The sequence below is a fragment of the Pollicipes pollicipes genome, unplaced genomic scaffold, assembly GCF_011947565.3.
Source record: "Pollicipes pollicipes isolate AB1234 unplaced genomic scaffold, Ppol_2.1 Scaffold_4881;HRSCAF=5763_pilon_pilon_pilon, whole genome shotgun sequence".
NCBI classification, from domain to species: domain Eukaryota; kingdom Metazoa; phylum Arthropoda; class Thecostraca; order Pollicipedomorpha; family Pollicipedidae; genus Pollicipes; species Pollicipes pollicipes.
The window spans coordinates 42,129,965-42,147,278 of NW_023596576.1; the positions used below are offsets into that span (position 1 = coordinate 42,129,965).

At 55.1% G+C, this 17,314-nt stretch overlaps 1 protein-coding gene across 4 annotated transcripts in view; it reads left to right on the forward strand.

The window, feature by feature from the left end:
• Positions 1 to 13,241, forward strand: part of LOC119101280 (heterogeneous nuclear ribonucleoprotein K) — a 40,199-nt gene extending 26,958 nt beyond the window's left edge. For 2 of the 4 annotated variants that reach the window (XM_037224576.1, XM_037224574.1), the window contains exons 2-11: positions 1,699 to 1,793; positions 5,645 to 5,701; positions 6,267 to 6,310; positions 7,019 to 7,091; positions 7,560 to 7,673; positions 9,128 to 9,256; positions 9,569 to 9,777; positions 10,092 to 10,287; positions 11,530 to 11,699; positions 12,961 to 13,241. In XM_037224576.1, coding sequence (XP_037080471.1) covers positions 1,701 to 1,793; positions 5,645 to 5,701; positions 6,267 to 6,310; positions 7,019 to 7,091; positions 7,560 to 7,673; positions 9,128 to 9,256; positions 9,569 to 9,777; positions 10,092 to 10,287; positions 11,530 to 11,699; positions 12,961 to 12,991 — 1,116 coding nt within the window. In that variant the 5' untranslated portion in view covers positions 1,699 to 1,700 and the 3' untranslated portion in view covers positions 12,992 to 13,241. Of the gene's footprint in view, positions 1 to 847; positions 867 to 894; positions 926 to 1,698; positions 1,794 to 5,644; positions 5,702 to 6,266; positions 6,311 to 7,018; positions 7,092 to 7,559; positions 7,674 to 9,127; positions 9,257 to 9,568; positions 9,778 to 10,091; positions 10,288 to 11,529; positions 11,700 to 12,960 lie in introns of those variants that run through there. The other 2 variants (XM_037224575.1, XM_037224577.1) reach the window with 2 other exon arrangements.
• The last annotated feature ends 4,073 nt before the right edge of the window (positions 13,242 to 17,314 follow it).

The following is a 17,314-nucleotide window of genomic DNA, read 5'->3' on the forward strand; positions in this document are numbered from 1 at the left end:
ATTATTCGTAATCGCTGTATGATTCCGTGGTGCCTGGGCCCACACGTGAGGTACTCTTAAACATTTGCCCGTTTATATTAACGCGATGTCGTAACTGCAATGCTGATGCATTAAAAGGAAACGCGACCCACTTTGACATGCTCCTTTTATGGAGGACCAGCTACTACATTGGCCATACCAGCACTTAGGGCCCATAACGCGATCAGGATTTGAGCCCGAGCTCCCCTATGGGGGACTACTGCGCTAACCACCTGTTCAGAGAGAGAGAGAGAGAGAGAGAGAGAGAGAGAGAGAGAGGAGGAGAGAGAGAGAGAGAGAGAGAGAGAGAGAGAGAGAGAGAGAGAGAGAGAGAGAGAGGAGAGAGAGAGAGAGAGAGAGAGAGAGAGAGAGAGAGAGAGAGAGAGACCCATAGAATTAGATGGAATATCTTGTCGTCCATGAGCCGTCCAAAAAGGCTGGTGGTGTGCATTGCGAGGCCTGGACTGCATTCGTGCAATACCAGAGTGCCATAGCAAGCAAACTTGCTGGTGTTAACAGCATCACAACGCCTGTGAGCTGCCGGCTTCAGTCGGCGGAGATGCTGGCAGGCCGGGGGCTGGCAGTCTGCCGTGTGGTTTTGTCGTGTTCCCCGACACCTCGCCGCCACCGTCGGCGGAATTTCGCGCCCGCCCGCGGTCCGGACGGTTGGCGGCCGGCGTCGCGGCGCGGGCCTCCGCCGCCACCGCCGTCTGGCCGATATCGATGGCCGCGCGTCCTATCGATTATACGCGCCGTCGTGACGTCACAGCGCCGCGTCGGCGCCGACGGCGGCCGGGAGCGGCACCGCCCCGGTCCCAGTGCTGCACGCGCGCCCCTCAGCCGGACGGGTACGGGGCCGGCCGGCCCGCACCGGCCTGGGAGGCCGTGACGGGCTCCCAGTGGAAGTGTGGGATTTGCCGTAGGAGCTGATCGACGACGTCGGTGTTGGTGTTGGTGTTGGTGTTGATGTTGGTGTGTCGGTGATGTCAATTGTCGGTGTCAGTGCTGATTGTGCCACCGGTGCTGGATGTCGATATTGGTGTTTTGGGGCGCGTCTGTTGGTGATGCTCGGCTCTTCGCGGCATATGTGGATGCATGTGTGATGCCGGGTTCCCGACAGTACGGTGGAGAACCTGTCAGTGCGGTTGGTTGTTGACAGCTGTGTGGCGTATGTCGGTAGTGCTGAACCGACTGCAGTGGGGTTGGTTGTCAGTCGTGCAACAATGATAGGCTTCGATTGCTGTGTGATTGGTACTGACATCCAGCCCGCCCGGTCGGATATTTCATTTCGGCTGCGTTTGTGTCTGCGGCGTTTCCGGTTGTGGCTGTAGGATGCTGTCGTAATCGTCAGACTGGGTGGAAGACGTGTTCTGATGCGCCTACCACAAGGTCTTGGAGATCTTCCAAACGGTCTGCCGCTGAACGCCTTCCCACTGTCAGGTCGTCGTTGTGGCTTCTCCGTCCAAGCAGCCGCCCACGTTCCTGCGACACGTTGGAGTGCTCAGACAGCTTCCTCTTGACCCTTCCTCCACTCCAGTTGCCTCAGTTTGATCACTCTACCGCGTACTGTCGCGTTCAAGTATCGTCCCCGATGCCCGTGCCCTGGTGGCGTTAAAGCGTACCACGCGAACTTGTGGGACCGGCACCGCTAACCCCTCCTGCCGACTCTGTCCTCGGCAGGTATGAAGCGCAGCCTGGCGGGCGAGGAGACAATGAGCACCACCAAACGCTACCGGCCGCAGGACATGTCGCTGCGCCTGCTCATCAGCAGCCGGGTGAGTGGCGTCCACCTGAGCACACATGGCGGGCACACGCCCACCCAGGTGGCGCGGAACGGGCACCACCTGAGAGAAAGTCGCTCAGAGGGGTGTTTGGGGTACTGATCTGGGGGGGGGGGGGGGGGGCAGCTGAGCAGAGCACGGTCAGAGGCTGACAGAGAGGAGGAACCATGGGCAGACCCAGGTATGAGAAAGCAGGCACATTGGATGGGCGCTGGTGCGGTGGGAGAGGCACCCCTTAGTACACCTATTGATTCACAGGGCCGCACCGCGTTAAACGCAATGTCTTATGCTATCAAGCAGGTTCTTCTGTTAAACTTCAACTTGATTGCAATCAACAGAAATGCGACTGCTCCAAGCCTGCAACAAAAGTGTGCGCCTTCTGGCGTTTTCTCTTGTGGCCGGTTGCCGTGTACTAGTCGTTCATAACCCCATTGGCTGCACGACCGAGTGACGTGACGTGACGTGACGTCAGCCGGACCTTTCCGCCTAGACTGTGCCGCATCACATGCTCCGAATAGTGGTCAACTAGACAAGTATTTCTGTAACTATTTCCCTCAAACAAAGGAGTTTAGAACAGTCTAACCCTCCTTAGAAACAGGCCATTCAAACCGAGCCGTCTGCTTGCCGGAAACTAGAACAATGACTTCTTGGTTTCACACTAGCGGACTGCTATCATTAATGAGATCCAATAGTTTCCTTGGACACGTCAGTTTCAGCGTAATATAATGCGGCCTCACCCCAGCCAAGTAACAGGATTGCAAGATGATCTCGCATTCCCTGATTAGTTTGGCCTACTAAATCCAACCCTCGTGCGGTGACATATATGCTTCTTATCTGTTGCCAACGTCGCACATGGCACGTCCCGTTATGTGCTTGTTTTTCTGAATAATTTCTTTCGCAGGTGGCATGTAAGGCGAGTCACCTCATGCCGGAAATATCCGAAGGCTCACTGGAGTACAATACATTTGCTGGTGTTGCTGTACGCGCGGACACAGTTGTGCGGATCATTTATATTTGATACACACATTTTTCGCAATGATATATTAGGAGATAGGAGATTTCAACTTTGAATACGGATCTGTGGTTTACTGGCCAGGACTGGAGCGAGTGACGCCGTCACTAGTCTGACCATCACGCCGGGCAGTAAAAAGTCCGTTACAAAAGCGCGATGGCTGCCCATGTGTCCTCTTTCCGCCAGCTCAGATAGAAGCGAATGCACGGCGTTAAGCTAATGTTGTTATTTTACCGACAAGGGTTCTGAACACGTCACGTCGCGTCGTGGTCTGGATTAAGTCGGCTTTTAAGCTGCCAACAGTGGTGGGTGGAGCTGGCTGGGCAGCTTCGCCGCTGTTGAAGCGGACCGGGACGTGAGGCCGGTCATCGCGAGTTATCCGGGCCTGGTGAGGAAGCGGTTACCGGTCTCCCCGCGTGGACGGCGGCCAGAGCTGAGTGGGAATGACTGGGCAGCGGTTACGGGTCTCCCCGCGTGGACGACGGCCAGGGCTGAGTGGGAAGGACTGGGCAACGGTTACGGGTCTCCCCACGTGGACGGCGGCCAGAGCTGAGTGGGAACGACTGAGCATGATCCGTCACAGCTGAGATCGTTCCGTCGGATGACGGTCCGTCATGCGACGCCATCTTGACGATTGATGGTAGGTGGCCGCGAGTCTTGGCGCCTCGCTAAAACCCAGGAATGTGACCTTCTTAAAAGAAGTGAGAAATGGCCTCTGACTTTTCTACCAAAACTATGATTCATGGACGCGAACGTCGGCGATCAAAGAAAAATGCAGCTAGTAAAAGCTTGATGCAGATAAGCGTCAGTCCCTTATTCGTCGTGAGATTAAGCGTTATCATGAGGGCATCTCACGCTGGAGTCAGGCACAAGTGCAACAACTGCAGCTGTATTTGTCACATCATACCATGGAGCATTGTATGTTTGATGAATGGGAGACGTTCTGGGGTGCTTCTATTCATAAAACTCAATTTCCCGTTGCCGATCATCATTGGAACTTTCTGATGTCTGAAAAATAACTGTATTTTTACGGACAGTTTTTGAAAGACTTTGTTCAGATATTGCTGTCACACGCTGGCATACATCTTCAAAAGACGTATCTAGATGTGATGTGCCGTATCTAGATGTGATGTGCCGTATCTAGATGTGATGTGCCGTATCTAGATGTGATGTGCCGTATCTAGATGTAGATGTGCCGTGCAGTTTACTAAATCGTATGTCAGACTTATGGCAAATACGTTCACTCATACGTTAGGCGGACCGTACCCCAGCATTGATAATAACCCATTAAAGTTTCAATTAGAACAATGATAACCAGGTAGGCAAATTGGAGGATATGAGTGCCATTACCGACGGTATGTTTCTGGAGTAATATATCTAAATAATGTGTTTCACAACTCGGCATGTTTTTTTTCCTAATTCCAATCCAGAATTACCGGGTTCGCCACATTGTTTTAGGAATTATTGATCCGCGGGCTTTTAATCTATTCGAATCTATTCAAATTCTACTAAATCCGAATCCTCAAAAAGATTGCTCCACATTTGCATGGAGTTCTCAACTGAAGTAGCCATTTTGAAGATCATTTGATGCAGTTCACAGCCCTGCCCTTCTTAAGACCTAAGCCTCTCTAGCTTCTAAGCTACACGCCCGCGAAGATGTACAGACTTTTCGATGCAGACTATTTTCCGTATTATATATATATATATATATATATATATATATATATATATATATATACATATATAATATTCCAAGGCCACCGGACATTCATGACGCCATAATAACGTCACTCAAATCTTGTCATTTCATTGGTCATGTGGCGATCAAGGCCAACAAAATTATAAGTGTGGAGTCTCTCATATTTGGCATTCGTGAGCACGATTTCCTGGCATGACAGGCGTCGATTGGCTCTCAATCCATGGTGTGCACGGTACGATGACGCAATCAAACAATGATTCATTGAAGACCATGTTTATTAAATGGAAGAACTGTGTGATCTAGAGCAGCCCTCTCCGCTTAAAAGTATACCAATGCATCTTATCGTATCTGATGCTTGTTTTAATGTCTTCAAATGTAGACTTTTCCCTTTAAGTCTACTCGAAGGGCAGCAAAAGTACCATTGCCAATCGAAAATATACCCACCTCCCACCAGTAGGCACATGCGTGTGTGTGCATATGCGGGAGGGTGTGCGCGAATTCGAGCGCCGCTGAGAGTGCGTGCGTGAGACAGCGTCCGGGCGCGTGGCGCGAACGCGCGCGTGTGCGTATGCTGAAGACGCGTCCCCTCCGGCGCCCCCGCGCGGTGCGGATCAATATCAGCTGGGTGGCCCCGCGCGGCGCGGCGGGCCTCTGACGGCCGGCCGTCCGGGCCAGGCCTGCCCGCAGGGCGGCTGCCGCGGCCGCCGCCCGGCCCGCCGACCGTCCGCCCGTGTCCACCGGCTGGCCGGCAGACGCTCCTCGTCGCGTCGTTCATCACCGGCTGAGTAATGACGCGGGCGCGCGCCCCTGCCCCATGGTGGCCACTTCGAGTCGCTGCGCGCGCATTTGTCGACTGCGTGGTGGCATGCCTAGTGCTGCGAGTGACAGCCTTCTTTCTAACCAATCTGGCCAGCAGACCGACGAGGAGTAATTCAGCGGCGTCCGTGTCGGGTCCAGCGGTCTGGCCACCGTGCTACTGACGTGCTCGGCGCTGGGCCAGATGCGTCAGCCGGTGTCTCGATCGAGTGCGAGCAGCACCGCGCGCGTCCTGGGTGACGAGCGTGACGCCCTCCATGCCGAATCTGACCCGCCAGACCCGACAGCGCGTTGCTGACGAGGCTCGGCTTGTTCCAGGCGGCCGGCTCGGTGATTGGCAAGGGTGGCTCGAACATTAACCGGCTGCGCGAGCAGGTGAGCGTCTCACCCCATCGGCTCGTGCCGCGCGCACGCCCATGTTCACTGTGCGGTTCTGACGAATGGTGTAATTTGTAGCTGAGTCCAAGCGGCGAGCTTTTCCGGACCACAGCCGTTGTCTCGATCGTTGAGCGCGATGTGTGTTTCACTATGCCGTCACTGTGATGTTAGTGATCTGGGGTGTGTTGCATAAACGAGTTGTTACAACTTAATCTACCTGCAAGCCTCGTCCTTGAGGTCATTGTCTGCAGCCTCCTTCTGCCTTGTTAAATTTTGGCTCATTTCACGATCAAGGAAGCCAACCAAAAGACGTCATCACCAAATTCACCCAGCGATCCCTCGTCCGTTTTCCACCGTGTTTGTCACGACTCGTTTATGAGCGGGCCGCCGGCGGGTCTCCGCCCTCCGGACCCGACATTAACGCTGTGCTCTCTTTCTCTCTCTCGCCGTCTGCTCCCGCCCCGCCCCGCCCGCGTCGCCTGCGCCGCCCGTGCCGCCACGCCCCCGGCCCCGTCGGGTGGGTGGTGCCCCGGGCTGGTGGGCCCGCGCGCCCCGGGAACAGAACGGTGCCACAATTTCAATCCCCGACACGTTGGGCCCGGAACGGTAATGACCCTCACGGCTGTTGTCGTTGCGCCTGATGCGTGTTTGCCCTGGTTTGGTCGTATCCAGCTGTCTTGGGCATGCCTGGCGACCACCGAGTTGTTTATTGAGAGTGTTTTGTGTTGGCTGGTGGTGCCATAAAGCTTCTTCCGGTTGCCTATCTCATACTAATTGTTCTGGATTGCTGAGAGGCTTCCAGCAAAGATGAGTCTGTAGAACGATTTTAACGCGTTTTCCTTGCTTTAGGGTGCTTTCTGTAGCCTAATTATGAAGTGATATTTTAAATGATAGTCAGTGCCTGTGCCTTGTTACATTTGGAAGCTTATTAGCAACTATTTCTTTGACAACTGTAACCAACACTATAAGCCGCGTAACCCGTGTACAATGCGATGCTATGCAGCCCCTGTGCACATGAATCCGCGCCATACCTCGGCCTATGGTGGTTTGTTTCTCAGTAGTTCCTTCCGATTTTGGTTAGTTTCGTACGTTGTCATCAACTGCACTTTTTTCTCAACACTGCGTCTCCGATCACCCATTATTTGCACCGTGGCTTTGTCTGCTCTGTGACTCGTGTGCGATAGTTTAGCTGGCCCCGATAGGTTCGCGCTCGCGCGCGTGTGTGTATGTGTGCGTTTGGGAATGTTCGAGGAAGACGTGTGGAGGGGGGGGGGGGGGGGCGAAGGGCCGCTCACCAGACCTCTTCGTCCGCAGTGTAGTCAACATCGGTGCCGAGCGCGACACCACGCTGAAGATCGTCGAGGATCTCTTGCCCAGCCTGGACGATGTGAGTTGTCGCCGAAGGACAGCCTGTTCCGCCGCAACCGCGACGGACGAGTAATGAAACAGACGTGGGAATATCACTTAACACGTAAACATACATCACATTGCATAGTACATACGCTGCATTGCTATCTTCTTTTAGGTACGTTGTGACGTTTCATCAGTATTACGGCAATGTAAAGTGTGGTACATTGAGCTTAACAGAAACTCCAGTGGCTTCGGTGTGGTCCAAACTTCCGTATTTTTGGCGAAATTTGACCACTTTTGCATTTTGAACATGCAAACTGACGCCCAACCAGACAAGGACCCCAGAAACACTAAGGACGTGGTTACATCCATGACGATGGTGTGGTGTTGGTCTCTGGTTTGCACAACGTCCGAGCTATTTCCAGTGGACATGAGGGCCTCTTCAGCATCGGGCGGTGACCGTCGGTGCACCGGCGCTCTCTGACGGTGCCCGCCACCACCGCAGGTGCCCGGCCGCGACCCGGACTCGACCGAGGGCGAACTCCGGCTGCTGGTGCACACCAGCCAGGCGGGCAGCATCATCGGCCGCTCCGGCTTCAAGATCAAGGAACTGCGCGAGGTGGGTGCCCGCCGCCCGGTCGTATTGATTCTGCCGCCGCGCCACCGCCGCCGCCGCCGCCGCCGCCGCCGCCGCCGTCTACGCCGCCTGACCTCATCATTAATTAGCGTGACACGAGCGGCGGCCGGCGGCCGGCAGGCCAGCCCGAGGTGCTGCTGGTGGGGGAGGGGGGGATTACCTGCTCGTGGCAGGCGGCCGCCGGGGCATTAAGCCGGCCTCGCGCGCGCCTGTCTGGCCCAGGCCGACCCTCTGGCGCGGTTTGGAGTGCCTGCAGCGTCTCTCGTGGCTCGTAAATCTTCTCCGTGCTGCTGCCACCGAGATCATGCCTTCCCCGTGACCGCTCCGTGATCTCCGGAGCCACGGTTCAGGTCCGTTGGTGCCCGCGCGGCCGCATCGCCCGCTCGTGTCGCACCTCCACCCCTCCCGATCACAGCCAGGCCTCCCGTCCGCCCACGCTAGCGCTGAGACCATCTAATTACTTCGGCCCTAACGATGTCGGAAATCGATGGCATACGCCACGAAGCCGTGTCCCCGGACAGCCAACATACTGCTAAATTGGACGGCCGAGTCGCGCGGTGAGGCGGCTCAGCAGTGGCTCCGGCAGTCAGACCACATGCAGGGAATATGAATGCGTCCTGAGAAGGCAGCTTTCCTCCGCGATAGCTGAACACACAGCCTGAGAAGGCTGCAGCAGCCAGCAGCCCACCGAGCCCGCGACGCCGCAACTCCCTGAGCTGCTCAAACTCTGCCCCGATTCAATTTGCCGGGCTGTCCCGACTGGCAGCGCTCACGCCTCCCAGCGGGTGGATTCCGAGCCACCCGCCCTCTGGAACCGACTAATTGTGCCACCTGGCCGACGGGGGGTGGCCGCCAACAATCGATATGCTCCCAGTGATTTCATCCCTCGCGCGGAAGCGCAGCCGCTTTTTTAACGTTGTAACCCACATAACGGCTAACGGGAAATAGCGGGTGGCAGAGGGACGCTGGAAATGAGTGGAATGATGGACGACGAGAGAGAACGTCCTACAGCGAGCGTAGAGATTCTCAGGAACTGGAGTTGTAGCCTGCGACCAAAGCTCCTCGTCCGATACGCCCGAAAGTATGCTAATAAGCGACTTGGCTTGTGTTGCACATTCAACGCTGAGGCCTAGTGGCCCTGATTTCCGGTCCCTTGTCTTGCTCTTTTGAATTTATTATTGGACTGTCCAATACAGAATGACACGACACTACCACCAGTCTTCTGTTCCGATTCGTGCTTTTTCAACAAACCTTGCTGTGCCGCGTAATCATCACAACATGCGAACGTTTCCATATTTATTAATGTGACTGAACGTGTGTTCGGGTGTGTGATAATTTCTGCTCATGAAGCAGAAGACGAAGCCGTTTTACCGTCAGCTCCCGCCGTGTAATCACGTTTCGGCGCGTCCTTGTAACAGCGTGTGCGGCCTCCCCAGGAGACGGGCACGCAGGTGCGGGTGTACACGGAGCCGTGCCCACAGTCCACGGACCGGGTGACGCAGATATCGGGCCCGCGTGCCAGCGTGCTCCAGTGTCTGGGCCGCATCCTGACGCTGCTGGCTGAGGTGAGACACCGCGCCGTCGCTGTCCATACCACCCCGGATGGCTGAGGTGAGACACCGCGCCGACGCAGTCCATGCCGCCCCGGAAGCACCCCAGAGTTTCCCTTGGACCTCCTGTCATTACCTTGGGCGAAAGACGACTAAGCACGTGCGTTGTTGCCCATGCAGCCCAATATCCGTTCAGCGCCTAACCAATCCAGGCTTTGGCTCGCGACCGATCGGAGCCCGAACTGTCCGATGCGGAGCAGCGCCTCAGGATGGACCGTCGCACGCGCTCGTCCGGCCCACTCAACCTCTCACCGCGCTCTCCCGCAGAACCCGCCCAAGGGCCTCGTCAACCCGTACGACCCGGTCCACTACGACGAGGTGTTCGCCTCGGAATACGGGGGCTTCTCAGAGGGCCGCGGTCGGGCCGGGCCGCAGGCCGCCCTGGGGCGCGCCGGCTTCCCCGGTCGTGGCGCCATGGCCGCCATGGCCGGCGCTCGTGCCTACGGCGTTGGCGGCGTGACGGGCGCCCGTGGCGGGTGAGTGGTGCCTCGGTGTAACGTTGAACAGTGCGTTATCGCGCTTTGAGGGCGACGCTCACGACCAAGCTAAACCCAGACTTGTGCAGACTCTTACTTCGCTAGGCGAAGTTGTTTTTGGTTTGGGGCGCTTGGAGCGATCAGGGTTGGCAACAGTTGTCGAACATTCCCTGGTTCAGACAGGAAGTACGGGTTTATTTAAAACCTGATTATGCCTAATGGCATAAAGCCCAAAACCACCCGTAAAGCATTGCCTTTATGACTTTTCCTCAGCGGCACACATCGGGCCGTACCTGATGAGCACGCTTTCGCAGGTACGGTCGCGGCGCCATAGGCATGGGCGTGGCTGACAGCGGCATGAACATGGGGTACGGCATGGCCGGCCAGGTGAACCAGCTGCCGCCGGGCGGCATGGACTTCAGCGCACCGGCGTCCTCCACCAGCCTGACGCCCGTGCCAGCCGTCAGCGGCGGCGACCAGCAGACGCAGCAGTTCTCCGTGCCCAAGGGGGTGAGCGGTGCCAGCTCGGACCAGCCGGCGTCCGCTGTGTCGGCTGGGGCGGGACAGGGGGAAAGGATGGGAGAGCAGCGCCGGCCAGCGGCGATCGTGGCTGCTGTCCTTCAGAAGCCGTGTCGGCTAAGGCGAAACAGGAGCAGAGGGAGGGGAGCACCGGCCAGCGACGGTCGTGACTGGTGGCCCTCTTCAGCGGCTGTGTCGGCTGAGGCGGGGCAGGGGGAGAGGGAGGGAGAGCACCGACCAGCGACGGTCGTGGCTGCTGTCCTTCAGAAGCCGTGTCGGCTGAGGCGAAACAGGAGCAGAGGAAGGGGAACACCGGCCAGCGACGGTCGTGACTGGTGTCCTTCTTCACCGGCTGTGTCGGCTGGGCGAGGCAGGGGGAGGGGGAGGGGGGGGGGGGGGCACCGGCCAACAGAGGTCGTGACTGGTGTCCGTTTTTAGAGGCTGTGTCGATCGGCCAGATGCCCGGGCAGCGAAAGGCTCTCAACGGAGTTGCCATTGATGATTGATAGACCTGTCATCGATTCCAGCGACTAGTTGGGATTGATTTTAAAACCTCACGGGTAACGACAGGTTCTTCCATCAAGGGATCATCATCAAGGCGACCAAAGTTAATCCATGCCAGCGACCCGGGGGATACATTGGTCGAAGTTGCACATGTTCTGCTTTTGAGTGCTGCCATTCGATGGAACTGACTCACATCCTCCAAAAATTCTGAGCTGGATGTGGTCACCAAAACGTCTGACCGACATCGACATCGGCATCGATAGCGACAGCCTTTCGACATTTCGTCATTCGATGCTGGTGTTTAAATGACCGGAAAGAGAAAGTCGTTTTCAAAATGGTCCATCCACTCTAGGTGTGACATGGCCGCTGTATCTGAGCGAGCATGCCGCAGGTCGGCACGTCCGCACGGCTGCCGGCCCTCGCTTGTCGGCTGCTGGTCTTGAAGGATGATTGGCAGGCCCCAGTGACGTGGCGGGCGGCAGGGCCGCGTTTTTGCCTCATCATGCTCAGTGGACTGGAGAGGAGCGCAAATGACCCACGAGCGCGCTGATGAGAACTGCTATGCGTCTGACCATGCTACCTTGAAGTAGACTAGCAGCTAACGGACTGCTGCCGCGGTGGACACGACACGACCCCTGACCCGCACTGCGTCTCCTGACCCTGCACCGGATCTGACCCCGCCGCATGAGGTCTGACCTGCCGACTGACCTGACATGACCTGTGCCGCAGGCGGCCGGCGCCATCATCGGCAAAGGCGGGGCGCGGATCCGCAAAATCCGCGCCGACTCGGGCGCGCAGATCAACATCGACGACGTCAAGGACGGCCAGGTGGAGCGCATCGTCACCATCAGCGGCTCGGCTGAGCAGATCCAGATGGCGCACTTCCTCCTGCAAAAATGGTGAGAGCCGACAAGCGGTCACCCCTGTGGAAACCCCGGCTGTCGGGGCGTGGTCTGCAGCCGTTTGTGTTGCCTGCGGTGGCCAGATTGTGACTCACTCGAGCTGCTGTTTGTAGCTGGCATCCGTGTGGTACTGGGGTAGCACGGCTAACCGTGGCCAGCTAGAGCTCCCAGCTTCGTCGGCGGCTCAACTAACACACTAGAGATGGCGGCACGACTGACGCCCGACTAACTACCCGGCTCCAGCTAACATCCGGCGGCCCGGCCGTCTGGAAGACTAGTGATTTTGTTGTTCGGCCTTAAGTAACAAGAAATCACTAATCTCCAACGGCCGGGCCCGCGTGCGCCGTTCCGCCGGTCGAGTGCGCGCGCGCGCCACACGCGGCGCCAGCTCGAGCCCTCACGGCGCCGGCGATGGCGGCTGATGGTGCGGGCGGCGCTCCGCCAGTGCGTGTGTGTGTGTGTGTGTGTGTGCTTCTCACATAACCAGAGCGGTGCTCCGTCAATGTGTGCATGTGCTCCTCAGATCACCAAAACGGCGCTCCATCAGAACGTGTGTGTTTGCCCTTCACATAATCAGAGCGGCACTCCGTCAGTGTTTGTGTGCTCCTCGCATAACCAGAGCGGCGCGACGAGACGGACGCACGGGGTGAAGTTGGCTAGTCGGCGTAACATGCGATGCGAGGCTTCCAGAGGTTTTGGGCTGGTGGGGGATTTAAGACATCGTTCCATGACACGCAGGACTTCATATATCCCAGTCAGGACTGCAGCTTTTCATAATCAGTTTATGGGGGTGGGTGGGGTGCCCGAAAAATAAAAATGACCCCACCAACCCCAATACGCCAACAAACGGCTTTCTCCCCAGATTCGGTCTACATTACTCTCAAAGTTGGGGGTGGGGGGCTGAAGCTGAAGCTGGGGTGTGGTGGTAGGAATAAAGCCCCCAAATTGGATAGCAAACTTCACCCCTGGGTCCAACGTTTTTAGTTGGGTCACTCCGCACTTGTCTCGTATGCGGCCTCGACATCGTACGTGTGGTTCAGCGACGGCTCGCGCGTGGCTCGTGCTTTCCCCTTATCATGATGTTTTCTGCGTGAGAGGGGTTTGTGCAGCTAGTGGGGCACTGATAACTGGGCCTACTGCGACCGTGCGCCTTTGTGACAAGCAAAGGCACAAAGGTTAAAACTACCGCGACGTATCGCAATGCTAGAGCGCGAGGTTGCATAGAAGACGATCCTAACCGAGTCCTGTCTTCTGGCAGCGTACGCGAGAACAGCGACGGCGCCTACTGAGCCTCCTGCTGCCGCTGCCCGGGAGGACCCATGCATTCCACTCGCTCCGTCAGCGTCACACTTCGGCCATCCAATGTACTCGTGTTTTGCTTTACGGCCGATAGGAAGCGCGCAGTTGGTCTTGCCACCAGTCTGGACGGCTCGGATCCTCGCAGCCTGAGTAACCGTTTGAGGCTGCAATGGACTGTACATGCTTTTCTGGTATTTTGCAGTAAACCTGGTGCTTGCAAGAATATAATGAGCTTCCTGACTGTTCGTTTCTTCAAATGTTCGTTGGTGAATGCAAGGGCGCAGCCAGGATTCCCTGCAGAGGGAGGGAGGGCGGGGCTCGATGAGTACGCACCACGCCGCTTTTTAACCCTCTGCCGGGAATTGTCTACTGGTAAAAAAACATAAAATAAGAAATAAAAAAGAATGCGGGCTTAAGGTGCGAATGGCTCCCCTTGGCTCTGGTGGCGAATTCAACGGCAATACTTGCACGCATGCAGGCGATAACTCGCACGTATTGCACGCGATGCTTGCACCCAGGGGCGGTGCCGTGGGTTCCGAAAATGGGGGGGGGGGAGGGCTTTCCAGGAGGCCCCCTTGACAAAATGGGGCCTCCTCACAGGACAGCCTCCTGTGCAGCGCCATATTCGATAGAAAGGTCGCCGAGGGCATGTGCCCCTTTATCCGAACTATTACATTTGTCGTATTCAAGGTACACGGGACATAGTGGGTGAGTCGTGTCATGTCCCAGTAGTGTCAATGTGACATTTTCCAAATATATGCGGTGGGTGGCAGTCTTGGGGCACTCAGCCAACGCACAGCAGCTCCCTCTATGTTTCAGCGCACTTCTGGCAGCATACGTGAGCAGCTCTTGGGATAAGGGCGGCGTGGTTTTTGCATATCATTGAAAGCTACAAAAATCGGGGCAAATGTGGGGTTAAGGACGTGCGGGAAACTAGACCAGTCCGAATGCTATAACGAGTGGTGGTTCATGTGACAGGTGTCTGTATACTGCAAAACAATTAGCGTCTGCTTGCCATAGATTCCGAGGTGGTACGAGCTTTCTTACAATATGTCGGACGGTACATGTCGTATCGGCTGTGCATGGCCATGTCGTATCAGTAATACGACGTGCCGTCCGTATGTCCATTGACTGACGTACTGTCAATGATTGAATATAACATGGCTGCCATGACCAAGAAATAAGCCGACATTTATGTTGTCTATGAAACCAACGATTCCTACTTTGGCAACCGAAACCGAGGTGACAGTGGTCATAAAAAACACTGGTTGACAAAAAAGGAAGGCAGTTGTCATGTCACAATCATCATGAACTCAGAAGTAGAACAGACGAGCGCATCTGGCCTGGATGTCGTTACGCATATAAGTTGCGGGCTGTGCAGCTTAATCTATGACAAAAAAGTCTATGTCATGCAACTTATCCCAGGGTGGGGTGAGTTCCCTCGTTTCAAAGCAGGTCGGTCAAGGCTATGCACTGAAAAGCCTATACGTGCTCTCCAAAACTTGGCCGTTTTACATTTAAAGCTAAAGGTTATAGCTGTCTGCGGACACCATAATATTAGTTCTATTTTCGCTAGCTTTAGTACGAAGAACTTAGAGTAAAGGCTGTTGAACACTCCCTCTTCTCTTTCTTCTGCCTCTAAATGTCGATGCTTACAAATATAGAATAGTAGGCCTTCTAATTATCCAGAAAAGGGTCTCACTGACCTAAAACAGAGCATCCTGTTCCAGAATAAGGCCTCCCGGTGCATAGACAGGCCTCCTTATCCAGAACAAGATGCTTACGATCCGCGAAGGGAGACTCCGAATCTAACCAAGGGGCCGCACTACCCAAGAACAGGACGTCCTTATCCGGAACCACGGTCATCTGATGCTTGGAAGGGGCCCTCTGTCTCAGAAATGGGGCCTTCTTAATATAGAGGGTGCCTCTTAAGTCAGCACAGAGGCCCCTTAGTTTGTAACGGGGCCTCACGAACAAACAAAGGGGGCTCCTCAGCACATCATTGGATTTTCTGATGTAGAGAATGAGCTACCATATTCATAAAGGTGGCCTCAGAACCCAAAAACGGGTCTTGTAGCAGAGTTCTGAGCCCGGTTGATCACTATTTGGCTGTAATGGGGGCTTCCTTGATATGAATTTTGGTGCTCTATTTGCAGACACAATGCATTTAGTTTGGCAAAAGGGGCACTCCCGATCTTTTTGGAGGACGTGCACCGCCCCACCGCTGCCTCCCCCTGCCGTGTCACTCCAGCTCTCACTCATCCCCCCACGCACGGTGCCTGCCTACAACAAACCTACTACTTTGCTATTATTACACGTAAGTGCTGTCGCGTGCACTGTCTTAGAAGAGACACTGGTTTTACATGGTGTGTTGTAAGTAATAGCGGTGTTGGTTTAGCGTCTCACATGGAGCAGGAATCCATGCATGAGGACCCTCTTCCTGTGGATGGCTGCACAGAAACACGTGGCGGAAGCGAAGTCCGTTTTCCCCGAAATAGTTCCCGATGGGTGTTGTCAGCTACGGGTTTGAAGTTGCCTGGGCAAAAACTTGGTGCCATTGGAATAAGTCTCGCAAAAAAGGACAACTGCATCCATAAGCCAAAACCAGTTCAGCACAGCGACCGTGGCGCCATCAAGCGGCACTGAATGCCAACATGCTCCTCATGGAACGTTGCACGGCATATCAGGATTTCGGACACATCAAAGGCTTGCTACAACGGCGTGTCGGAAAACCCTTCGTTTGGCGACGAATGCATGCAACTTTAAACTGTTACCGGACTCGGCCGCCTCGCCACGCTCCACAGAGCGTGACCAGCGAGCCCCTGCATATTACATACCTGACGTTCTGACGCAAAATTCGTAAGCGTGTTGGCACAGCTTTTGCCCTCTTTATCTTTTGTATGCCCTATGCGTTGGCCTGTCTTATCAGGCCGAGCATCACATTATGACGTATTTGCTACCTTCGCGACCCTCGCCAGCAGCCGGAAGCCGGAAGAGAGGTGAAAACCTAGCATGAAGAAGGCGAGGCGCTTGTTCTATTTCCGTTCACGTTGCAAGGGACAGAAGACTACACAAACACGTGCAAAGCGCAGCAAGGAGTGGTTGCACATGTGGAGTTATGCCGGCCACCACCGGGCAGCACCCTGTCCAGGGACAGCTGCCGACAGCTTCCGATCCGTTCACCCACAAGCAGCGCGTCGTCTCCGCAGCACCGTGCTGGGTTACCAGGATCGGATGCGGTTCCGCAGACCTCGTCAGACGCCGCCGGCCGCCTGCATGTGTCTCACGGGAGCGTACGAGTGCGCAGCTGCCGTCCGTGAAATACGACACTCTAAGGTTCGGACTGGACTCTCTTGGAAACAAAGGGGAATAGACGGCAGAGTCAATGGATGTATATCAAGAATACAAAAAGCCAGAAACACATGCAAGTATATATATATATATATATATACATATATATATATATACATATATATATATATATACATATATATATATATATATATATATATATATATATATATATCCGTTTCGCCCCTCTGAAATAGCACTGCAACAATACAGAGCAAACAGCTTATTATTGCGATGGAGGTAACTGCTTACACGAAGGTAAAATAAACTGGATCTAACACTGTCGCCACAATGACGTCTCAGGACTGTTGAAGTCCTTGCCGTCCAAGTTAGGGTCCTAGGTCTGTTTCAACAGCGGCCAGCAGTTTCTCAAACAGCGACTTCGTGCCAAATGCTGCTGTACTGACCGCTGTAACATTATCAGCGTACATTATGTTTAAGAATGGGAGGCAGGTGAAGCAATCAAAAGTTATAAGTGCACGCATACTGAATTTCATTTCATCGAAAAATGCTTGGAATCATATATGTCCTTTGGTGCGAAAACTCTCATATCATGCCTCACGACTATAACACCGGCTCGGGGTCAGCAGTGACAGGAAGACGTCAGCACCGGGATATCACTCCCTGATATGCATGATATCACTCCCTGACGACTGTAAGTTGATAAATGAGATGCGGTTCTCCGGAATTTCAGCCATTGCACTGAAGCGAGCTGAATGTCTGTCAATCTTTGTATTGTTCGGTGCCATTTCCAGCGGGCTCCGTACCATCAGCCAACTATGGAAACCCACGGTTGGTTCATACAAAGCGCGCTGATCCGAAGCAAATTACTCATTCCACGTGCTTGCCAAGTTGAGTGGCCATGTAACATGGCGTTTCGAGCTGAATACGTGTATGCACACCGGCGCGGTGCTGGAGGTCCCACAGCAAAGATGGCATGGTCTCTGAGCAGTGCCAAGAGC